Source organism: Leptosomus discolor, chromosome 11 (assembly GCF_034619465.1).
Source record: "Leptosomus discolor isolate bLepDis1 chromosome 11, bLepDis1.hap2, whole genome shotgun sequence".
Lineage (NCBI taxonomy): Eukaryota > Metazoa > Chordata > Aves > Leptosomiformes > Leptosomidae > Leptosomus > Leptosomus discolor.
The window spans coordinates 12114939-12138550 of NC_141401.1; the positions used below are offsets into that span (position 1 = coordinate 12114939).

At 36.8% G+C, this 23612-nt stretch overlaps 1 protein-coding gene across 2 annotated transcripts; it reads left to right on the top strand.

The window, feature by feature from the left end:
• Positions 1-334: 334 nt before the first annotated feature.
• Positions 335-23268, top strand: COPS2 (COP9 signalosome subunit 2). Of its 2 annotated transcripts, none has more exons than XM_086471920.1 (13): positions 335-404; positions 10164-10277; positions 11342-11419; positions 12024-12149; positions 13367-13477; positions 13598-13675; positions 14509-14683; positions 15768-15946; positions 16077-16129; positions 18603-18700; positions 20508-20590; positions 21666-21724; positions 22513-23268. In XM_086471920.1, exons 1-13 carry the CDS (start codon positions 351-353, stop codon positions 22655-22657), a joined length of 1353 nt encoding a protein of 450 aa, XP_086328046.1. In that variant the 5' UTR covers positions 335-350; the 3' UTR covers positions 22658-23268. The 2 variants fall into 2 exon arrangements, with proteins under 2 accessions (XP_086328046.1, XP_086328047.1); XM_086471921.1 differs by having other exon boundaries at positions 13388-13477.
• The last annotated feature ends 344 nt before the right edge of the window (positions 23269-23612 follow it).

Genomic DNA, 23612 nt, shown 5'->3' on the forward strand with positions numbered 1-23612 from the left:
GCCCCCGCGGGCGGCGGCAGAGCCGTGGCCCCGCCGAAGCGCGGCGCCGCCGGGGAGGCCCCTCCGGCGTCAGGGGACGAGGCGGTGCCGCAGCAGCCCCCCACAGGCCGCCGGGGAGAGCGGCGGGCGGGCGGCGGTTGCTAGGGGCCGGTTGCTAGCGGGGAGAGGAAGCCGGCAATGGTGCAGCGCAGATTCGGCTCCGTGTGCCCCGGGCCGGGGGTGGGAGGGGAGCGGGCGGAGCGGAGCCACATTGGGCAGCGCCGCGCGGGGTTGTGGGAGAAGGGGCCGTCCCCGCTGCCTCCGCCCTCTCCCGGCCCCCTTCCCCTCCCCCCGCCCGTCCTCCGGCCAAGATGTCTGACATGGAGGATGATTTCATGTGCGACGATGAAGAGGACTACGACCTGGTAGGGCGCGGGGCGGCCCGGGGGGGGGCAGCGGCGCCGGGCGGCGCGGGGCCTCGCAGGGGCGGTGCCGCTTCGGGCCGGTGCTGGCGGGGCGCGTCCGCCGCCCGCCGCCGCCGCAGCAATAGCAGCAGCCCCAGCCCCGCCGGGTGCTGCCCCGCGCGGGAGCACTGACAGGAGTTTTCCTCCCGGGGAGGAGGGGTGGGGGCAGCGGGCAGCGGCTGCGAAGGGCGGGTGCTGCTTTCGGAGCAGGCCCCGCCGGGCGCTCTGCCACCTCTCCGCGGAAAAACAGGCCAACTTCGGCCCCGGGAAGTTAGCTAGGCCCCGGGCTGGCCCCCTCGGGCCCAGCGAGCCTGGGCCCCCGTTTGTCTTCCACAGGGGTCAGGCTGAGGGGAGGGCTCCGGCGCGCTGCCTCCGTCCCTCCTTCCCTCCCCCTGCTTCTAGCCGAGGTGTCGGGCACGGAGTAAAGTCACGAAGTGCCGGCCCTCCTCCCCACCCGTGACTGCGAGGGGTCCGTGGCTGGAGATGTCATTCATGTGCTTGCGTGAGCATCAAACTGAGGAAAAAGTGGGGGGAAGAGAAAGGGGGGTGAGGAGAGGCGGTCACACAGGCGGTTTCTGATGCAACACCCCCAAGGGTGTACTGATTTTTAACTTTTTGTCTTTATTGTCTTAGTGAGGTTTTTGGGCCCCCCCTCCTTTTTTTTTTTTTTTTTTTTTTTTTAATTGCAAGATTTGGTGTTTTTTTGTGTTATATCTGGTACCATTTTGACATCAGGTTCTAAGCTTTTACAGTTAAAAAATGCAGCTTGGAGGTAGCAACAGACAAGTTTATCCAGGGAAAATTTGGAATATAATGAGATTGTTTTGACATATGAGTCTCCTTTAAATTATTAAACTCAAAATTTTTACAATGAGTAGAAACATCTTGGGGTAGGTGAGTAAACCAAATAGCTGTCATATTTGAAAGAAAAAACATTTTCTGTGCTGTCTGATTAGGTGTGATTTTATTGCTGAGCTTTATTTATTTGGAGCTTGAGGTTTGGTTGGTTGGTTTTTTGCTTTTCTGAACTTTGCATAGATTTTTGGAACAGAGACTTTTTTACAACTGTCTATCGTTGACGCTTGAGAGTCTCATTTTCATTCATTTCAGCTAAACCTGTGTTTACAGTACTGCAGTTTCACTGAAAACCCCACACATTTGGTTCTGGGAGACTTGGTTTCTAACAAATTACATGATAGTCATTGCTACTTACGAATTCACTTAAAAGACGTGTCTGGCTTTATTTGAAATACTTCCTGGACAGTTTTTGTTATGAGCTGCTCAGAATGGCTGGATTACATTCGATATAGAATAAAAGCATCTGGGTTTGAGTTTCTTAAATTCACGTAAGGGTGCTTGTTTGACAGGCGTTATCATCTTAACCTTACGAGCTGCTTGTGTCAATATTCTAAGACCTGTTAGTGTTCTGCATAAGTTCATGAATGAATTCATAAACTTCCTTTCTGAAGGAAATATGCTCAGACTGTTAAAAATATTTTGTTGGTCCAGTTTGTTCCAGAATCAATTTCCATTCATTTTCATTAACACTGAAATCTGTGTCCTGATTTAAAATGCTATGTCTATTATTCCATGTGATACAATTAAAGGAATACTAAACACAGCAGAATATCCATAACATGAGAACCAGACACATAGAGAAACATTGGGATTTTTCAATCTTTAAATGCAGCTGTCACACGTAAATTTGAGTAATAGTGCAGCTCTAAGCTCGTGGTGTGTTATGTCAGTTTTCACCACAAGTAATTGCTGGTCGAACGCTTTTTGCCGTGATTCTTTTTTTCTGAGGCACTTTCTTTCTCTTTGGAAAAACCTTCCTGAAACTTCTTGCTTGTGGCAAGTTTCAGCCCCTGACTGTAGTTACTTTTCCAGGAACGTTTTCATTGTCATTAATTACCACTAGCCCAGACCTTTCCAAAATTTAAAAATACTGCTTGTAATAACTAGGAGCGTGCTAATTTTTTCTTTTCAGTATGTAACTCCCACATAAAGCATCAGATAATACTTAAGCTGCACCTTTAAATAAAACAGATTTTTTAAAATTTAATTTTGATTTATAACTGATGGAAACCCCCCAACCCTCAGAATTTAAGAATAAAAATATTCCAGCTAGACTAGTTTCAGAATTCTTGGACTAACAAACCATGACTGGATGTTGTTCTCAAATATGCTTGAGACTGTAGTTGCAGTGTTCCGCAAAATTTTTTGGAAAATAGTTAAGGGCCCTGAAGATGGGCCTGATTTCTTCCTTTCACATTGATATAAATCTAGTTAAATTAAGATAAGGCTGTAGGGGGATTCCTGGTTCTCAAGTTCAGTGTAAAGGCTACTGCAGAAGGGTTTGAAACAAAAAAATGGGTACAAGTCAAAATACTCAGAGCAGTGTAGAACTGAAAATAAAAGAGCACATGTGAGTGTTGGTGAAATATATGGGGTTTGTTGTTTGGTTGTTTTTTTTTTTTTAGGAATAGGAGAGGCATTAATTATAGAAACAGTTAATGAAAGAAGAAATAGCTGTTTTGTCAAAATACAGTATGATGAAACTAGATTCAGGTCTCCCAGGATAACTATTAGCATAAAAATAGTAAAGAAAAGAAGACTCTCAAAAAAAGTTTTAATTTTGTCAGCTTTTGTTAGAAGTGATTGTGGCTCTTCCTCTTTAAATGTGCTCTTGACCTGCTGATGATGTAGAACGAGTCAGTTACATTTCCTTTACTATGCAAATGTTTTGCACTTGAACTGAAATGTGAACAGATATTGTGAAGGCCCATTCCCAGGTTCATCGTGGATTTTTGTATAACTAGAGTAATTACTACACTGTTAAACGACTGAAGACTACCCACTTCACAGATGATACTTGACTGTTTCTGCTTAGGTTTTCATTCTGTTGAAAGTCAAGGTTTTGCCTGTAAATGACCTCAGCCACTAACGTAGCAGTTAACTTCATCTGTCTTGATATCAGGAAAAAATTCCATTTATGTTTGTGGGTGGATGGACCCAGAATCACAATCTGCTAGTAATGTACAGTGATAGTCTTGATTATAACATGGATTATTCCACTTTATGCTTCAATGAACGAAATAATGTTTACTGGTCATTATGAAAACCAGTCAATTTTAATTTCTAGTTTGGTGCTGTTAGGTGCCTTACATGATTTCCAGGGGTTTTTTAAGACTCGTTTCAGCTTGAAGGTGAAGGAGAAAGAGGGAAGGACCTTTGTAAATTCCTTTTTTGTTTTCAGTCTCAGTCAAAAAGCTATGTTTAGAATTGACTTTGAGACTAAACTCATCCTTTCTCAAGAAACTGATTGTTCCAGGCACAATGACAACACATTGACAGTTGTTGTAATACATCTACTTAATTTTTTTGTTTTGTTTTAAATAAACAAGGAATTTGTCTGTGGTGTTCTTAATGAGACATCCTATTGTGTTCTGAAACTCAACTTTAATCTGGGTGAAGGATAGACAAGTCTGTTTGCTGAGTAACTTGTCTTTTTAAATTACGGAATTGGATTATTTCAGTGACTTCAGCAGAATTGCTGTTTACAATTCCAGTGAACAGCCAGTAGTTTGCACCCCAGTGAGTTGGCTACAGGTTCATGAGGATTGGCATGCCACAAATACGGGGAGCATGCCTTCAGATCACTCAGGATTTCCCTCTTCAGGCTGTCTCGCTATTAGGAAATAGGCAGTCTTACTTTTTATTTCAAGGTATCAGAATAGCAACTTAGTAAACATGAATTTGTTCACTCTTTCTTTCCAACAGGGGGAAATATACTCCATTTCAAAAGAGATTTCTCTGTGTTACCAATTTGATAAGCAATCTCATCAGTAGACAGGGAAATTTTCCTACCTCATTGATGCATTTTTAATAGATAGGGTTGAAATGCCGTGCAGATATTGTCACCCTTTCCCGACTCTTTATGTTTCAGTATTGCCATCATTTAAAAAATACAGACATATATTGCAAACAAGAAAGTGATAATGCTGTAAAAACAAGCGTTCAGAGCTAGGGAAATTCCAAATCAGATCCACATCACCCTCTTCTGTTTCTTTGTTATGTTTAATTACATTAGTATGTGATTAAAAAATAAATTGGTGAGCTTCACAGAGGACATGGGATGTACTGTTCTCTGAATTCATTGCTATTTCATATTTTATATGGATTCAGTGTGTGTCCTGGTATTTTATTTTGTGCATTCTCTTCAGGCTCCTCTTTAAACACAGAATTAGTATGTTTGAGGCTTATTTCGCTCATTACGATAATGTCTCGGAAGTATTGACGTAAAAAGCCTGAGAATAATTAGTAAATTCTTTCCATCTGAACATTGACAAATGTCCGTGAGTTCTGGGGTTTTGTTGTGGTGGTGGTTTTTTTTTTGAAAGAGTTATTTAGCACTCTGTTCAGAACGGAGCTCCGCAAGATCTGATATGCAGTTGGGTGTTAAACGGAAGTAAATTAGACCTAAGTTATGCAAAAAACTGGACTTTTAGAAAAGGATGCACAGAACTATAGGAGAGCTGTGCGACAGGTAGAAAGAAGAGGCACTTTTTGGTACTCTTTGCATGTCATAACACCAGTTTTTTCTTTCTGCAGTCACCTGTCTCATTTCTGTGCATCTTCCGACTTATGCTTAAGAAAAAAAACAAAGCAAAGGCAGAGCTCTGGCTTTCCGTTGAACTGTACTGACCCCGTTGAAATCACTGGCGTCACAGACGTCTTATTCCTGGTGTCAGCCCGGTGTGAGCCAGCAGGCACCAGATGACTTGCAGAGTTAGCCAGCAGGAGCAGAAGAGCAGAGAGACCTGGAATGTGGAAAAGAAAACCAGGACTCTCAACGCACGGTTGAGTGGTTGCAGACTTGTCACACAAATCATACTCTTGCTTTTACTCTCAGGGTTTGTCTCTGTTCTTTTGCTCCTTACTCTTTGGCATTCCAGTCTGATTGCTTGCTTTATATTCATGCTCCTGGATACCGGTGGCAAATGCGCCTAGAAACTGTTTCTGCTTTTTGTCCTGGTGCCTGGGGGCCGGTGGTCCAGGAAGACCGAATGCAAAGGACGTTCTATTTGGCACCGGAATGGTGTTCACAGTTTACCTGGCAAGCCAATGTGTTAATATATTGAGGAAGTTTGGGGTTTTTGTTTGTTGGTTTGTTCGTTTGTTTTCAGTTTGCCTCATTTGGTCATTTTTATGTTGTTTTTTAAAAGCTGAACAAACAAAACAACTGCCCCCCTGCCCCCCAACCCCGCATCACTAGTACTCTTGCAAAATACCAGGTCTTCACTCCAAATCCTAGAGTTAGCAGACCTCCTAAATGCCGTGGTTATGAAACAAAGTTAGCTGAAGTAAAACCAAACTTGTACCACACTTAATTCTCAGAAGCAATTGCAGTTCATAAAAGAAAAATGTTTTAAGTCAGCCCAATGGTTGAAATTTGGTAAAATGAACAGGAATTGAAAATTGACACTAAGAAATATTGTTAACAATGTCTTTGAAGATGTCTTTGAAGGATAAATTTCTACAGAAATAGAACTCCTCTTTGTATTGTTTGTTTTGTCTGAAAGTTATCTTCTGTACCTCTGTATAGCTACTTTTTTTTTTTTTTTTTTTTTTTTTTGGAAAACAGTGAAGTTTTCTTTTGGTTTCCTATACAGGCAGTGAATGATATACAGAGAAGCAAAAGTTTACATTATCACCGCACTTTCAATGTAGAGGTTAGGGAAGTGCTTTAGACAAGAGAGGAGAAAAAAAATTAGTAACTAAACAATGGTAGCTTTCACAAAATATTTGTATCTTTGGTTCTTTGGTTTTGTACATCTTTAACTTCATCGGGTTAGTGTGCCAGTCTAATCTGCTAGAATGCCACAAATCTGCCGTTAAATGTCACTGATACAGCGTTACGGTCTCCAGGTTTATGTGCCTTACTCTGTGAGGGGAGGTGCCATGCTTCAACAGCTCTATATACTCTCTCGAAACCACATTGACTAAGGCTCCTGCTACAGGTTTTTGAAACCGCAGCTGGTTTTCTTACCCTCCCTGGTCACCTGCTCTTCTGCTATGGCAGAAGGATCACCCATCATCGAGGACTCGTACAGCGTAAAATGTTGGATCGCTGCAGTGAAGCAGAAAGGGGATGATAGGACCAGAAATGAACAGGGAGGATTGGGGAGCGCTGGGTGCTCTTAACCTGCCTTTGTTGCTGGAGAAACTGCAAATGGATCCATGCCCTAAAACGCTGACTGGGTCAATTGTCTTCTGTGTGTGTCCGTTTCAGAAGCTGAGGCTTAATGTTTTAAAGCTGTTTACTAGCGGAAATTAATTTTGTAAAAACTTAATATTTAATCTAATGGAGACTTGTAAATTAAATTGGTTCTTTGGTACTAATTTAACTTTTATTAAAATTATTTGGAAGAGCTATGTTCCAGGCAAAGTAAGCTACATCAGATGTTTTATCTCCATTACAGTTGAGCTAGTGTGGTAATTTTCCTTCCCCCAAAAAGTGATGTGGTAGGATTGAGTTGTTTATAACTGGCTACATTTAAAACACGCAGATTTTCAATGGAGCAATGCTTAAATAATGTCTTAACTTTTTTTTTTTTAACCACATTTTTTAAAGCTGTATCAGGGCTTTCTAATTTCATGAGTAATAATAAAAAACCCCACTTGTTTGTTTTGATCCTCTCAGGAAGGGAGAACTAAATGGATTTCAAAGATCAGTTGTGCATACTCAGACTTCTGTTGTTTGCATTTGTACTGGTAATGTTGATGTCCATTTAAAAAATATCACCAAGATTTTAATATAAAAAAAAATTCTTAGGCCTGTTACTTTTTTATGTCAGCTGGAGCTAAAGTATATCACACATAGTGCTTTTCTGTCTTGAAGTCATAACTAAGGGTGTTCTTCGCCATGCAGAATATTAGGTCTAGATGGTATAGTAGAGATTTTGAGAGTTATGAAGAAACAGCTTTTGTAAACCTGATATTCTGTTTAAATTTTTTGCACTTTTATTATGGTACTGCATTGTCTGATGCAAGAAGCTTTCTACCTAAAAGGTTTGAGTCAGGGAAGTTGTTCAGGCAGGAAGCAGGGGTGTTAAAAATTAAGGTGAGGAAAGGTTAGGCATTTGGTATTGGAATTTATTGTTAAAAGAACTTTTCTGTTTTCAGTACTGGGAAGGAAATGTGTCTTTTTCTTAGCTTGAACTTTGAGGATAGAGCTTCACACTTTTTCTCCTTTCCTTTTGCTTTTGGCAAAAGCCAAATGTTCTCACATTTTTATCATACTGCACTAAGCCATCTCTGCATCAAAAGAAGATAGAGTGCTGGTCCTTCTGAATTGATCAGCACCGGCATAATTAGCATTGATACTTAAATTAGGATGCAGTATCTATATGGCTGCTTTGTTGTTTGTTTTGGTTTTTTAATTGTCTGCAGATTCACAGCAGCATCTCATACTTAGTTCATGGTTTTAAAGTTTTTTCTTCACAGCCATTAGGTCTAAATATATCTTTTAAAGTAAGCACCTTACATTTTCCAGAAGTAGGAAAGCCCTATCTCCCTTAGAGCTTTGAGCCTGTATCAACATCCTAAATTTGATGTGAAGCAAATAGCCTCAAGTGAAAGAAAAATAGAGCTGTGAGAACATAAAACACTACCTTTGATGCATTTCAAAGCATTTCCATTAGAAAAAAAGCATCTCTAGTCTTAACACTTGTTCTTTATTATGTATTAATATGAAAATAGCTTTATAGGATATTTAAGTAGCGTTGAGAAAAATGATCTGTAAAAAAGGCTTCCTGCATGAGTCCACATCCAGAATCACTGTCAGAGCTAAGATGAAAATTCAGATGTTTCTGGCTTTAGGGTAACAGCACAATGCTTCCTAAAGGAATTAATTTGGTTTGCTTTCCTTTCATCTTTATAAATAGATACTTCTGCCAAAAATATTCCCCATTGTTGAGTTCAGTATACACAAGACATCAGTTGGTTACGTGTATCGTAGATACCATGTTGTTTAAGCTTTGGCAGTGTATATCTTCATAAGGTACAGCTGTTGACATCACGTGCATGTTCTTGTAGCTGCTCCATCAATATTGGATCAATAGGGTAAAGAATTTGCAAAACAAGCTAACCAAAATGGAAGTCTGCCCAATGATATGTGACACTTGCTTCCTGCTTTCTTTGCAGTTTTCTGTATTAAGTTTATAGTTCTCTGGGAATTCAGAAAAAAAATGGTTTGTGGCATTCACTAGGCTTTTAAGTCCATTCTCACTTAATACCAATACTTCATATGAGTAGAAATAAATTCATACATGAGCAACTTGCCTGCATGTAACAAATAGAAACATTAGCAGGTTGAAGGATAAATGTCTCAAGGACCATGTTTAATAACGTGGGCCAACTGTCATCTCCCATAATTAATTTTTCCGTTAGAACTTCAGAAAACAAACTTTGAAAGATTTGCTTGTGCTGTAGGGAAGAGAGCTAATTTAAAACTTCTCTTTTGTCTCATATTTGTTTCATTCCTTCCCGTGGTTTTGAAGGAGTCCATTAATATTTTCAATACGTGAATGAACAAAAGAATAAAGGTGCCTGAATGAAGTAGAGCAGGAAAAGAAGCAATTCCAGCTTAAAGAATGGCACCCCACTATGCATTGTTTATATTGTTACAAGGGAGGGTTACTCTGATGACAGTAACTTTGAGCTTTAAACAGATTCTGTTAAATAGTTCATCTCCTAATAGCTAAGCACTCTGTTGAGAGAAGTTGGATTGAAAATGCAGAGGTGTGAAATGTTTTTGACTCGTGTAAATATCAAGTGAAGTATTGTTTGAGTTTTGTTAATGCTTTGTAATTCAGACTTGCAACATTGTCCTTCAGCAAAACAAGATAAAATAGTTGGGGTTTTTTTCATCAGAAAAAGTCTCAAGTACTTTTTTATTTTTTTAAATGAAGCAATAATTGGTAGAAGTAAATTCTTCAATTTGTTTGGTGTCAGTGTACATGATGGGTGATTATTTGATTATTGTGCCTGTGCCCCACCCCACACTCTTTGGCAGTATCTTTAGCATTTTCTCAATCATCTGCTTCTCGGCACAGAAGCAGCTGGTGTTATCGTCATACTTTTTCTTTAATTTCCTTAGACGAGTATGAATCGTTATGGCATAAAAAGGCACACTGGAGAGAGATTCATGGAAGCATTTTGTATCCTCCATTGCTGAATCATTACTTGTGTGGCAGCTCAGCCAGTCTTTTCTGTGGATAGCAAAGGTCATATAATAGAAGACTTGCAGAAGACAAGTGGCCAGCATGTTCTCTCCCCGTACAGAAATGACATATGCTATTAGGCGTCTGTTCTTAAACACCAAAATTGGCAGAATTTTAATAATACAGTCTGTACTTGTCATGAAGGTGAAGTTGGTAGAGCTATGAGTTCATTAGTCCAGAAAGAAATCTGTTGACAGGCAAGTGTTGGTGGATGGTGAGGCTGGCCTAGTAACGGGGGAGAGACAAAATCATCGTAAGAGTCCATACCTGTTATGTGCTCTAAAACTGAAGATTTTCTGTTAATACACAAGCATCCTGTGTCAGTTTGAGCAAGATGTCTCACTATATTTTATCCATTTTCAGCAAAATGTTAGATTTTCTGAACCTTTCTTTTTTATCTGATTTTTTTTTTCTTTTTTTCCTTAAAATGTAGGAATATTCTGAGGACAGCAATTCCGAACCAAATGTGGATCTGGAAAATCAATACTACAATTCCAAAGCTTTGAAGGAAGATGACCCCAAAGCAGCATTAAGCAGTTTTCAGAAGGTTTTCTGTCTTTATGTTCTATCTCTTATTTTTATATTAATTCACATTTTAAATTTCTTGCTTACCATTTGAGTTATTTTTCTGGAATTTTAAGAGTAACTTTTGTATTTTAGCTACTATGTGCTATCTTTATCACTGGGCAACTTAGACTCCTGGCTGGCTGCCTTTCAGGACCATTCTTAGGGAGCATAAATAGGACATGGAATAGTCCTGTTTTATCACAGAACTGAGTTTTTAATCTTCAGGATTTACTAAGTTAATTAAACAATCCTAAGTGTGTTTTCATGTGTCAACTGCAGAAGCCAGATCCATTTGTTTTTAAAAATGAAATGGCGTTTCCCCAGTGTCTTATGTAATGTATTCTATTTGGTTTGCTATCTGATTTGAAAGCTTTAAATGTATAAATACTAAGTGGCACAGAGTTTCTTTGCTGCCTGTCAGTTATAAATTTTTAATGTTTGCACACTGCCACCAGAAAGCAATATGTTAGATGTAACTTTTTAAAGAAAAAATAGATTTTTTTCATCTCTTGGCTTATCTGTAGTGCATAACAGTATTATATACATGACTTAAGTAAAAGTTTTAGAATGTTGTTTGGGTTTTTTTTACAAAACATTCCCTTAACTATGTTACATTAAAGCCTAGAAGCATTTCTGATATGTGAAGAAACTATAGTAATTCAGAAGTGTGTATTTTTGACTAATTTAGTCAAGGGGTGAGTTGAGTCAGTTTTGCAGGGGGTGTTACAACTTTTTGTGTATATGTGTTTATGGAGTGGCATTAAAGTTCAGTGTTTGGTATTAGACAACAAAAAAAATCTATAACAATTCACCCTCCCTACATCAACTAAGTTGTGAAAAGTAGTAAGATACATACCCCTCGCTGACTTAATAATAGCAGGGAAGAGTGAAATTGAAGAACAGGGCAGAGTGAAACATTACTTTGTAAGGAATGAAGTGGGGAGAAAAGGCATGTATGGGATATGTACATTTTAAACAAGATGTAAATCAGTAAGTTTGAATAAAGCTTTTATAAATATTGTTTAAAACATTCTTCTATTTCAGGTTTTGGAGCTTGAAGGTGAAAAAGGAGAATGGGGATTCAAAGCTCTGAAACAGATGATTAAAATAAACTTTAAATTGGTAGGAATTACAGCTATCACTTGAAAGTAAATGGCATAAATATGTATTTGATCCAGAGATCTTAAGTTGTTATTCTAATGTATGGCTATGACAACTAAATCTGCCAGAACTTGTCTTTTGTAGCCTTTAATGGCTACTACAGACATGGCAGGGAAATATGCGGTGGTTGCAGGTCAAAGGCAAAACGGATGCAAAATAGCTGCTGTAGTCAGCTGATACTCTCTGAAAGTTTGAGGCTCAGTCCTTGCTATCCTGAGGTATCATACCATTGGAACTAGTAATGTTTCTATATATGTGTACTTCCTAGAACAAATCAGTGAAAAATTTATTTGCTACATATGGCAACTGTTTCAAATAGTTGTATAGCCAACTCCGTTTTCTTTGTTGAGGTAAATATTTCAGATGTTTATTTCATGCAGTCTTGCTGAAGTTATTCCTGATTCTGCTGCTTATGAATAAAGTGGTAATGTAGAAGTTCCTAATAGCAACAACTACTGCAAAGTCTTTCTGTTATGCTTTCTTTTCTGTATGTGTATTTGCAAGATATAACTCAGTTTTTAATCATTAAAACAAAAATTATAACATAATTTTGTTTTTCTTTTAGACTAACTTTCCTGAAATGATGAACAGATATAAACAGCTATTGACCTATATACGGAGTGCAGTTACAAGAAATTACTCTGAAAAATCCATCAATTCTATTCTTGATTATATCTCTACTTCCAAGCAGGTTAGATCATCTGTTCTTTCATCTCCTTGGTTTTCCTTTCTGCATTTTTAACTATGGACATTTTTGTGTATGGTAGTGTGTTGGTTCTGGTGTTTTTTGATCTTAGTTCAGAACAGTTGCAGTATTAATTTGTTGTTGTCTGTTAAAATATATTTCCCATATTTAATGGATTCTGTCAACACAGATAACTTTTCATAAATGTAGGGGGTTTTGGCAATATTTACCCGAGATTTCTGTAAATACTTTTTGTGTACTGTGCAAGCTAGGTACATGTTAATAGGTACACAGCCCAGCTCCTTTTCTTTTGTGTTGTTGTAGAAGCTCTACAGAGAGTAGAAAGCTCCCCTGACTGACTTCATGGAAGTACCACCTGCAGGTGGAGGATCACTGGTCTTTAGTGATGACTCCTTTGTCATTATCACAATCCTCCCTGTCCTGCCACTCATAGGAAATGGAAGTTTAATAGTGGACTGATGGTTTACTCTTAAGGTCTAAAGAATTGTCTCAGACTATACCTTGCTTGGCAGGGGTTAGCGTGTTTGGTTTAAATGCAGTTGGAGCCAGACCTGGAGAGACAATCTGGAACTCTTAACTTGATGTATAGCCACAGATCTGTTATCCCCAAAAGAACAATGGTCAGAAACAATACTAATGCATTCTCTGTAGAACCTTTGTTAAAGGTCACACCCAGCACTTTGCTTTCAATTTTGGATGATGTATTTTCGGGTTTTATGCAAAGAAACGGTTTGATGTGCTCAAGAGCTTTCTTCCACGCACCACTGGTAGTATAGAAAGGAGAAAGCACCTTTTCCTTTGACCATTTCTCTCTCCTTATAAATCATATTTTCTTTTTGATATGTAAATTATTTTTGTTTTTCTTTTAAGTAGGGGCAGTGTTGCCTGCGTTAGTCTTTTGTTACACAACAGAAGAATTTTATTACTTGGTTATGTAAGATGGGCTTGTATAAGGTGGCTTTCATTTTTCACTAGCATGATAGATGGCTGCAGATCTTAATGTGAATACTTTTAAAATATATTTATTTCATATAAGAAAAACTAATGTACTTAGTTTTGTTACTTTAGAAGCCCTTTATGATTTAAAAGCAGACATTCAATAAGATGCAGATACCTTTCTTATTTTGAAGTTCAAGCATGCACTTTTAGTTTGTTCAGATTGACTTTATTAACAGGTACAAATTTGCTGTTTACAATTATAGAATTCTGATTTTTTATGTCAGATGGATTTGCTTCAGGAATTCTATGAAACAACACTTGAAGCTCTGAAAGATGCTAAGAATGACAGATTGTGGTTTAAGACAAACACAAAGGTAAAATATATATAACTTACTGGTTTTTGCTTCTGTTTGAGACACTTTCAGCTAACTCATATAATTTATAATTGTGAAATCTTAACAGACCTTAGTACTTCAACTTTTTTTTCATTACAGCTTGGCAAATTATATTTAGAACGAGAAGAATATGGAAAGTTACAAAAAATTTTGCGTCAGCTTCATCAGTCATGCCAGGTACCTCTATATTTCTAAATCACTATAGCTTAGTAAACAACATTGATTTTTTTTTTTTTAAATTTTTTTTTTACATCTGTTGTTGGCCTTTGAGGCTGAGCTTTAGTACAGAGGGAAGAAATACTGTGCCTGCTTTCATTTGTTATCTGTTTGATAATGTGAACAAAGAATAAGTGGTTTATTCCTTACTTAAAGATGATTTTTTTAAAAAAAATATTCACAACTGCTGATTAAGTTTCCTTGTAGTCAGGGGCAAGGATGAGAAGCACGTATGAGTAATCTATAATGCATAGACATTTATTTTAAAATGCAGTGAAGACTCCAAGCAAGCTTTACTCAAAACTCAAAGTACACCGTTTGGAAGGGGAAAAATAAAATTAGGCGTGCAGCCTGCTGTACTTGTTTATGTCCCCTTCTCTTCCTCCAGCGTCGAAAATGGGTTACAAATGTCTGGGAAATGGTTCTGTTACAGGCAGCAGGAGAGTCATATGTATTATCTCTGTCTATATATGTATATGTGTCAGTCATTGCATTTATATACTGAGTGTGGTTTAAGGAAAGTGGAAAAAAGTAAAGGGCAAAATTCTGAGGAAAACATTTAATTAGATAAAAATACTTTTTTTAATAAAGGGCTTCAAAACTTGGCCTGTGATAAGTTCTTCGAGTATTATGTTTTGTGTTAATTGTTACAAAAAAATTTTAAAGTTTTAGGACTATCCTTATTTCTGACAGGAAATTACTAAGAGTATTTGGTAATCAGTTTTTTACTAGTGTAAAACTGAAATCACTGTTCTCTAAAAGTTTCACAGTATTTATTACTTAATCTATCCTAGACTGATGATGGGGAAGATGATCTAAAAAAAGGTACTCAACTATTGGAAATCTATGCTTTGGAAATTCAAATGTATACAGCACAGAAAAATAACAAAAAACTTAAAGCACTATATGAACAGTCATTGCACATCAAGTCAGCTATTCCTCATCCGCTGATCATGGGAGTTATCAGAGGCAAGTTAATCTTGAATTTTCCGTTTAACTGCTGTTGCATGGAGTAGTTTTATGAAAATCTGATAATTAATGTTTTTTTCAGTTCCAACTATAAAGACAGAGGATCCTGTAGATTGAGAGGCAGACAAACTGCATGTGAATAACGGACTACAGATGCAGTGGCTACAGTCTCATCATTTGATGTTTGCCTCCTGTAGGACTTGAGCTGTGCTGTTCCAGTGCCCAAGTACCAGATGCACTGGTCAGAAGGGCAGGACAGTTGGCTACATACAGTGTAGGAGAGAAGCAGGAGAAGAACGAGAGGAAGACTTGAGCTGTTTGACACCATGGCAGGCAACAAAGGATAAATGCAAAGGCATTTGCAAAGGACGAAAACGAAGGCTTGACAGGACTGCTAGCGGAAGGGACTGCTATTTCTACCATCCCCTTTTGTACATTTGTGCTTGATGTCTCACTTCACTAAAATTCATCAGGAACAGAAGGGCTTTTAAGATGTGTTTGAAAATATTATTTATTATCGCTGATGATGAGCTATGGTGGAAACATGCCGTATGTCTTGAAAAAACTTTCTCCAGAATACTGTTGTGCCTTCCCTCTCCCCCTGCTGTAGGCACTTGCACCAACAATCAGGCAGCAGTGGGTACTTCAGAAGTAAACGGAGATACAGACTATTTCTCAATTTTTCTGTGGTTTTGTTCAACAGATAGGGAAAAATCCATAAATACGGGAAGTCTGTTGCTTTTGAAATGGAGATAAATTCCATTTCAGTTTTTACAGTATTTTAACATAAGGTTAAAATAATTATTGGCTGTGAGGATTAGTGTTCTTTTAGATTTATGGCGTGGGTTGGGTTTTGTTTTTTCTTCCTTGGAATGGGTTTATTCAAAGGGCAATGCTCTAATGCCTTCAAATGTGAAGCCCCTGATACTTTTTTTTTTTTGCTAGTGATTTTAGAGAATGAAAAGACTCCTGAAAATATTTCAGTAATCTATTTAGAAATAGCATGGAACTTCTCAGCACAATTATTGCAGTCAGCAGCAAGCACGCAGTGTTCCTTTTTTCTTCATCTGTGTTTTCTTTTCAGAATGTGGAGGCAAAATGCACTTAAGAGAAGGAGAGTTTGAAAAGGCACATACGGATTTTTTTGAAGCATTCAAGAATTATGATGAATCAGGGAGCCCCAGAAGAACCACTTGCTTAAAATACTTGGTCTTAGCAAACATGCTCATGAAATCTGGAATAAATCCATTTGACTCTCAGGAGGTATTGTTTTGTTTTCTTTTTCATTTTTTTCCTCCCTTTTCTGAATTGATAGGTAAATTACCCAAAAGATGAAAATGTAAAAAAATACTTAAAATCTAAACATGCGTATTGTGCTTTCTGTTCTGTATAGGCTAAACCATACAAAAATGATCCAGAGATTCTAGCAATGACGAATTTAGTAAGGTAAGCTTTTAATTTTTCTGAGGAAGAGAACAAAAAATAAAAACATAGTGTCCAAACCGGCAATCAAATATTTTGAGAGATGACTTTTCTCTGCACAGCTAACACAATTATTTCATAAATATTGGGCAAATATTCATAGACTGTTTGTTTTTCTTAAGATACTTTTATTTACTATGACATACCACAGTATCTATACTATACCAGGTAGGGGTACAGAAACATGCTGTTATCTTCTGCTATGCTGAATTTCTTATGCAGTGGCAAAAAAAAAAATCATGTCTTCCCTTAAATAAAGTTGTCCCACGTTGTACTGCAACTGGTCTTTAGGATTTGGCTGATTATATATGAGTAACTGAGATGACTGACATCTCATACCAAAGCCAATAGAATAATTGGGTGCATGGGTATGTCATGATTACTAAAGGAGTTTCATAATTTAGTAATTTTAAAGTGGAGATAAATTCCATTTCAGTTTTTATGATATTTTAACATAAGGTTAAAATAATTATTGGCTGTGAGGATTAATGTTCTTTTAGATTTATGGCGTGGGTTGGCAAAACTGAACTCTCAAGTGATCTCCCCTGTCCTTCAAACAGATGTCAAAATCAAAAGAAGGCTTTATTGCCTCTTAGAGGCCACTGTGATGTGAGAACTTCTGATGTATTAAGATCATCAGGCAACATGAATTGAACTGAGGCAGTTTTTGTATACCGTGCTTTGAAGCTAACCTATTCCATCCAGTCTATCCTGCCTTTGCTTTATCTAGTGAAAGAAAAAAAATGAACAGTGCATGGGAAAACTTCCCACCTTTTCATTACGTAAATGTAATGCCTGCTTACGTTTTGAAATACACAGTTGATCTCATGCTGGAACAAACCTTGCTCTGATAACTGCTATGGTGCTGTACCATTGTATTCATACAAGTTGTTTCTGAAAGGGAGGATGTTCATCCCTTATTGATACAATGATGAATGCGATGATAGAAATTATTTGGCTGTTTATTAAGGGATTATTTCCAATAATTCCACTTTAGACTTGTCTTTTCTACTTCACTGTCATAGTTTCATGTGAATTTGAGGCAGAAGGAACTCCAGATGGCCTTACCCAATCTGATTTTATTCATATTCCTAATTTATGTCTTCTATCTTGACATTTGAGTGTAACTTCTTATTTAAAATTAATAATGCAATTAAAGCAGTGTAGATAAGAAATATGCAGAAGATAAAATCAATTCCAAAGTTTACAATTATGTTTTTAATTCTTCCTATACTCTATGTTGGGAACTTGAGTGTTTTACATATGATAAAAAGAGACTTCTGGAATAAACAATAAAATATACTTAACAGAAATTGCTTTTAATTATGAAGTAAAATGTACTGGTTTCATGTGATACAGTCCATTCCACTCATAACTCCATTTATAAACTTGTCAAGTTCCACCTTAAATCTAAAAACCCAGGACCCTAAAAATAGCCAGTTTTGGTCTTTTTCTTGCCTGTTTTACTGATAATAAAGGATGACTTTTTTTTTTTTTTGACCAGTTTAAAAACAATTTGAAAATGTACAGAGACCTTGAAGGAGAAATGGATGTTTTTAAAATGTTTGATGTTAGTATTAAAGAGAGGTTGAAAGCACGTATTGAGCACGATGTCCTTCACGTTAAATATTGATAGCCTGTAGCTTAATAGAACTCAGTTACTGTGAGTTTGATTAGTTAGTAGATAGTCCCTATTACAGCTGGCTGTTCCTGTAAGAAAAGATGACAGATTTGAATTGTAAAACCATTATATTTCAAGAAAAAAGTCTTGTTTCAGTGGTTACAGCTCTTACCTTTAAATGATGCTATGGAGCTGCTACTGAACAGTAGGTGTCTAAACACACCTTCTTTTTGTAATCGTTTCTCAGACAAAAAGATTGACTAGTTAAACAATATATATATTAAAAATAAGCTATAAATAAAGATATAAAAAATTGATATTATGCCAGAATTACTGATGGTTAATCCTGGAAGTCAGGATTTCTTCCATCTTCAAGTATTTTTAGACTTCAGCTTAAGATGGACATTCTAGAAACAGCAGCAGCCCTCTAGACTCCTTCTAGCTCTTATTTGTTCCATAAAGTATGGCTTCATGAAGCCAAAATTCAAGTAATGATTCTTTCCAAAATCGGCTGTTTCTAAGGTCTAGGCTTTTTAAATGAGTAACTTCTTAGTACGAAAGTTTTGAAACTAGAGTGCACTTGTGGAGTAACTAAATGTTCATACTAAACTTTTGTTAATGCTACTAAGATTGAAATAGAAGAAAGGTCATTCCTGTTGCATCTCATCTTGAAATATCTTTTCCTTGTAAAGGTTCTGAATATAATTATTTGCCACCAACACTTAATACAGGTTTTTTTAGAAGCAGCAGAACACAGTCTTACAAGTCTGTTTAACTTTTAAAAATAATAATTCAGCCTTTTCTTTTTTCCTGAAGTGCCTATCAGAATAATGACATCACTGAATTTGAGAAGATTCTGAAAACAAACCACAGCAACATCATGGACGATCCCTTCATAAGGGAGCACATTGAAGGTATTTTTTCAGGCTATTTTAATACTTTTTGTTTTCAGTACTTAGTAAGCCCCACCCCCCCCACCCCACCCCCCCCGGTTTATTTTTCTTCTTGGCGGGATGAGAGTTCTTTACAATTACTTGTGGATTATTCCTTTACTGTTTCAAAGTTCCTTAGAAGTTGCTCAAGGCCAACATGCATTCAGGCATGTAGAATTCCATGCAAAGAACTGCAGGAATGATGGAGAAAGTTCTAGCAGGAGTGAATATTCTAAGATAATATCTATGGTGGTGTTAGGCACTGAATATTTTTTTTCCACTGGAAGGATTAAATGAGAGCAACCCTTACTTGTAAAGGCTGTTTGTGTCAGTCTCAACAGTTAGATGTTTGCTAGATTATAAGGTTCATTTTCTGCTTCAGATTAAAGACAAGATATGTAGACAATGTCGTGAAGGCTGTATTAATAAATGTGGAGTAATAAAATTTGTAACAAGATACATATTTCTAGTGTGTATGTTGAAAATAATGTTTGGATTAATAGTACCTATACTTAATAAAACAGGGGAACACCCTAATGCATGCCCTTCCATACCATTAACATGACAAAATAAAGTTAACCCTTCCTTTGTCATGTATCTATCATGTATTTATCATGAGAATTTAAAGTCTCTTCACTTGAATATAGTGTCCAGTTTTTCAGATAACTACTGTTTGCATCAAGAGCAGGGCTTACTGTGGCATTGCAAGATCATTTAACCGGACAGTTCATGAAAGAAAAGAGTTAAATCCAGAGACTTGGTTTTCTTACACTTCTTGTTTGTAAAAGAGAACATGGCAAACAGCAGGGGAAACTAAATATAACCCCTCTGCTGCTGTTACATGTTGACTAGTGGTAAGTCAAAGTCTTGTAGGGAGACTCTGTAAGATTAGAAAGGTGGATGCTTGAGGAAGAAAGTATGACAGAACTGGAAAGCAAGATAAGGAGGACAGTTGAATTAAAGGACTGAAGAGAATTTGAGTTTCACCCCTTAGATAGTGGTCTGCTAGTGATATCCAGGGGAAAAGAAGACATTCTCATCTTTGTCACTGTAGTGATACAGAATGTATGGTTTTGGTTATAATGTTTACATACCTTGTCTCATTGTTTTAATCTCCTTAGTTTTATTGAGGTACATAATCTGGTCTTCAGTGTTCTTTTTCACTATATAAACAGTCCTTGTGTAACTAGTTAGGTAAAACTGGATCTAGCTCTTCTTCTGTTAATTTACAATTGCAATTTATGCTTTCATTTTATCCAAATTTTCTTGAATAATGTAAACATTTCTAAAACAATGGCTGCACTAGCTTATCTAAGCAAAATCAGCCACTTCATGCAGACTCTGTTTTATCCTCCTTCTTCAGTTCCTCATAGTTACACCATTAAGCCTTAATCTTTTAATTTAAAATGTTAATATTCCCCATGAATCTAAGTGCATGCAGACTTAAGTTTCAGAGCCTCACTTTTGTACAAGGCAAGCATTCTATCCATAAATTAGAGGGGCAGACATGCCATGGAATAATCTGTATGATTTATCTAGTTACTTTGAATAATTGAAATGTTTACCAGGGGATACGTTGCTGCATGTTGAAACAGATTTCAACTCTTATCTGTCCATCTTCAGAGTTACATATTGATTGGGTCCCTTTATTTTGCTGTGCTTCCCCACCTCACTGAATTACTACCTTAAAAGATCGTGGTATTTAGGGATACCATTCTATGTGGAGCTGTATTGCATCTTTATTTCAGTACTGTTGTTATTACAGTATTTATTTTTCCTTCTCTTACAGAGCTTTTGCGAAACATCAGAACACAAGTGCTTATAAAATTAATTAAGCCTTACACAAGAATACATATTCCTTTTATTTCTAAGGTATGTGTCAGTGGAGCCTTGCATTTGCTTAAGTAAATGATTAATTGTGAATAAAAGCTCTTAAATAAATACAGTGCTTCCAGAAATAGAACATCTAAAATATAATCTAAACCATGAAGTAGTACCGATGCACTACTGGCAGCTTTGCAGTGCGAAAATGTAAATTTCTAGTGTCATCCCAATGCTTTTTATAATATGTGCTATGATATACTTCTAAAATATTCAATTACCATATTCTACTTGGTGTGGAAAAACAGTTCTGTGAAAAGAAATATAAAAAATGAAATTCATATAATTCAAAATATAATTATGAACAAAAATTTTATGAACATTAAAATTCAAATCTTAAATCCTTTTGTTCAAAAGATATCTTCAGACGTCTGTGTTGTATGAGTTACAGAATTGTGGTAACAGAACAAATCAACTATTATACTAGAATCACTGATTTCATTCCCTAATCTGGAAAGAACAAAATCAAAAACCAGTGACAATAGATGACTACTACCATCTCCTGTGAGTCTGTGATTTTTCTTGCAAAAATTCACAGCATTCCAAAATATATCATGAAGTATTAGAGATGCCTATTTTTTATGATGAAATTCTCCTTACAACTCTGTATGCCTTTTCTTTTTTTTTTTTTTAAACTAGTGTTAACATTTATAGAACTTGCTTGAGCCAGAAGATGCAATTAGCCTTCTAAATGCTTTTGAATACAGACCCATTATTTTCTAACAATTATTGTTGTATTTTATTCCATGAGGCTGGGGGGGGGCGGGGGGGATATTTGGGTTTGGTTTGTTGGTTGTTTTTCTGGTCAACAAGGAACACATTTCTGGAGCTTCCAAAAATTTTGGTTTAGCCTCTTCAGCCTTTTCTGAGAGGTTACTGATCTCTTCATCATTGGCCATATATACTTCGGGTGGAGTTCTTTTGCTTGATAGATCATTATTGAATTGATATATTTTAACAGTAAGAAACAGAAATGAAACCAAATTCTATATATGAAAATAAAGATTGGAAGGATTTGATGTTGCAAAACAGAGTAGCAGCATAATGAGATTTCTTTTTCTTTTAGGAGTTAAACATAGATGTAGCTGATGTGGAAAGCTTGCTTGTGCAGTGCATATTGGATAAGTAAGTACTTTATTCTTGATTACTGATCTTTGATTACTTTAATCAAATTATACAAGAAGCCACAAAACAATATTTTTGTGCGTTGTGACAATACTTGTTGATTGTAGAACCGAAAGGTAATGATGCTGACTTCATTTGGATTTGCTTGGCTTTTAATCAGTGAAGTATATTTGTAAGACATGAGCCAAGAAAATTATACAGAGAGATTGAGTGGTATGCTTTTACTTTAATTTTGAATTACCTAATAAATTACTTGAATTATTATGAAATAATTAAAAATATTATTCCAAGTAATTGCTGCTTTTACCCATGTATATTTTTGAGAACATTTTCAAGTTGACAAATTAGTAGCCTGCTCTCCTTGACTGGAAAAACTTAACTACAATTTGTAAAATCTTTTTTTGGAGAGTAGCTTGTTGTATCTACTAGGAAAATACAATCCACACATGGGTTTATATTTTAATTTCTTTTTACATAAATCTATTATTTTTCATGATTCCTTGACTTTCAGGAACTGTTTACCTTGTATTGCTTTAGACTTTATACGTGGGTCTTAGCTAGGCAGATAAAATATGCATTGCTCAATGAATTGGTTCATTTGATTTCCAATCATGATGACAACTAAATAAGCAGTACTACCCAGGACAATATATTATAAAAGTTCTGAATTCTGAAATGGACTTTGTGTGTCTCTTGTATAAGACCACCTCTTCTTTTACCTCTGACTTAGGTCCTATTTCCATGCGTGTTAGTGATTTATAGTTATTTATTTATTTATTTACTTCTAGCACTATACATGGCCGAATTGATCAAGTCAACCAGCTTCTAGAACTGGATCATCAGAAGAGAGGCGGTGCACGGTATACTGCGTTAGATAAATGGACCAACCAACTAAATTCTCTCAACCAGGCTGTAGTCAGCAAGCTGGCCTAACAGAAAACAAGCTTCTACAAACGTACTTAAGGCAACACTGCAGTGATGTAAACCTTAAAAGAACTGGGAATGGCAAAACTACTGTCGGTTGGTGTGCCCTGAAATTATTGGAGTTATGGCAGAAGTGCTTTTTTGATCAGCTGGTTTGTGTTTTGCTGCTGCATTTATCCCAAGAAAAAAACAGCTTTAATCTCCAGAAGAAAACCAAAATGCCACGGGATTTATGCTGTATTGACATCTTGCCCTAAACGTACAACATCCTAGTAATTTGTGAAAGGGCAGTTAATGACCAGAGAGAAGATTTTTGTCATGATTTTAAATACACTGACACATTACTGTTGGTTAAATTTAAACATGTTTTACCTGCAGAAATTCTCTCACAGAAATAACCTGCAATAACTTGAAATGCATACCCTTTTGAACACTTCCTTTTCTCATGTATAAATTGAAATGTTTGCTGCATTTTGCAAAATGTCAGTTCTCCAAAAATGTGTCCGTATATTTCTGTACCTGCAGTGTAGTAAAGGTTTAGAAGAAACCCCATAATTATAGTGGCATACTGTCACTTAGGTTTCAAGCAGCAAAATAAACAGTGCAGTTCAGAAATTGTACGGTTTGTTTCTTGATGTGCTTCCATTATACTTGATTTTTACTGCTGTTATTTTTAAAAGAAAATAGGTATTACATCATCCTCACCTCACTTATGAAGAACAATATGGTGATTTTAAGTCTAAACCTTGGTATGTGTGCTGTTGATTTTTCTTTTTTTTTTTTTTTTTTTCCTTGAAATAGTTAAACATAAATACTAAAGAGTTTAAAACCTGACATTTAGCAGTCTTGCTAACTGACTTTTATCATGCAAAACACCAACTATTATGAGTCCTGTCGAGCTGATGTTGGTGGGTATTTGTCATTTCTCAGGAATATGCTCATTATTATTTTGGTACGTCAAGAA

Bases quoted from the DNA above. Each gene is read 5' to 3' on its own strand.
- COPS2 (XM_086471920.1), top strand. From the start codon at position 351: ATGTCTGACATGGAGGATGATTTCATGTGCGACGATGAAGAGGACTAC. The intron at 18,701-20,507 runs GTATTTTTTCAG...CTTCTCTTACAG, and splicing joins CATAAGGGAGCACATTGAAG to AGCTTTTGCGAAACATCAGA. The intron at 20,591-21,665 runs GTATGTGTCAGT...TTTTTCTTTTAG, and splicing joins ATATTCCTTTTATTTCTAAG to GAGTTAAACATAGATGTAGC.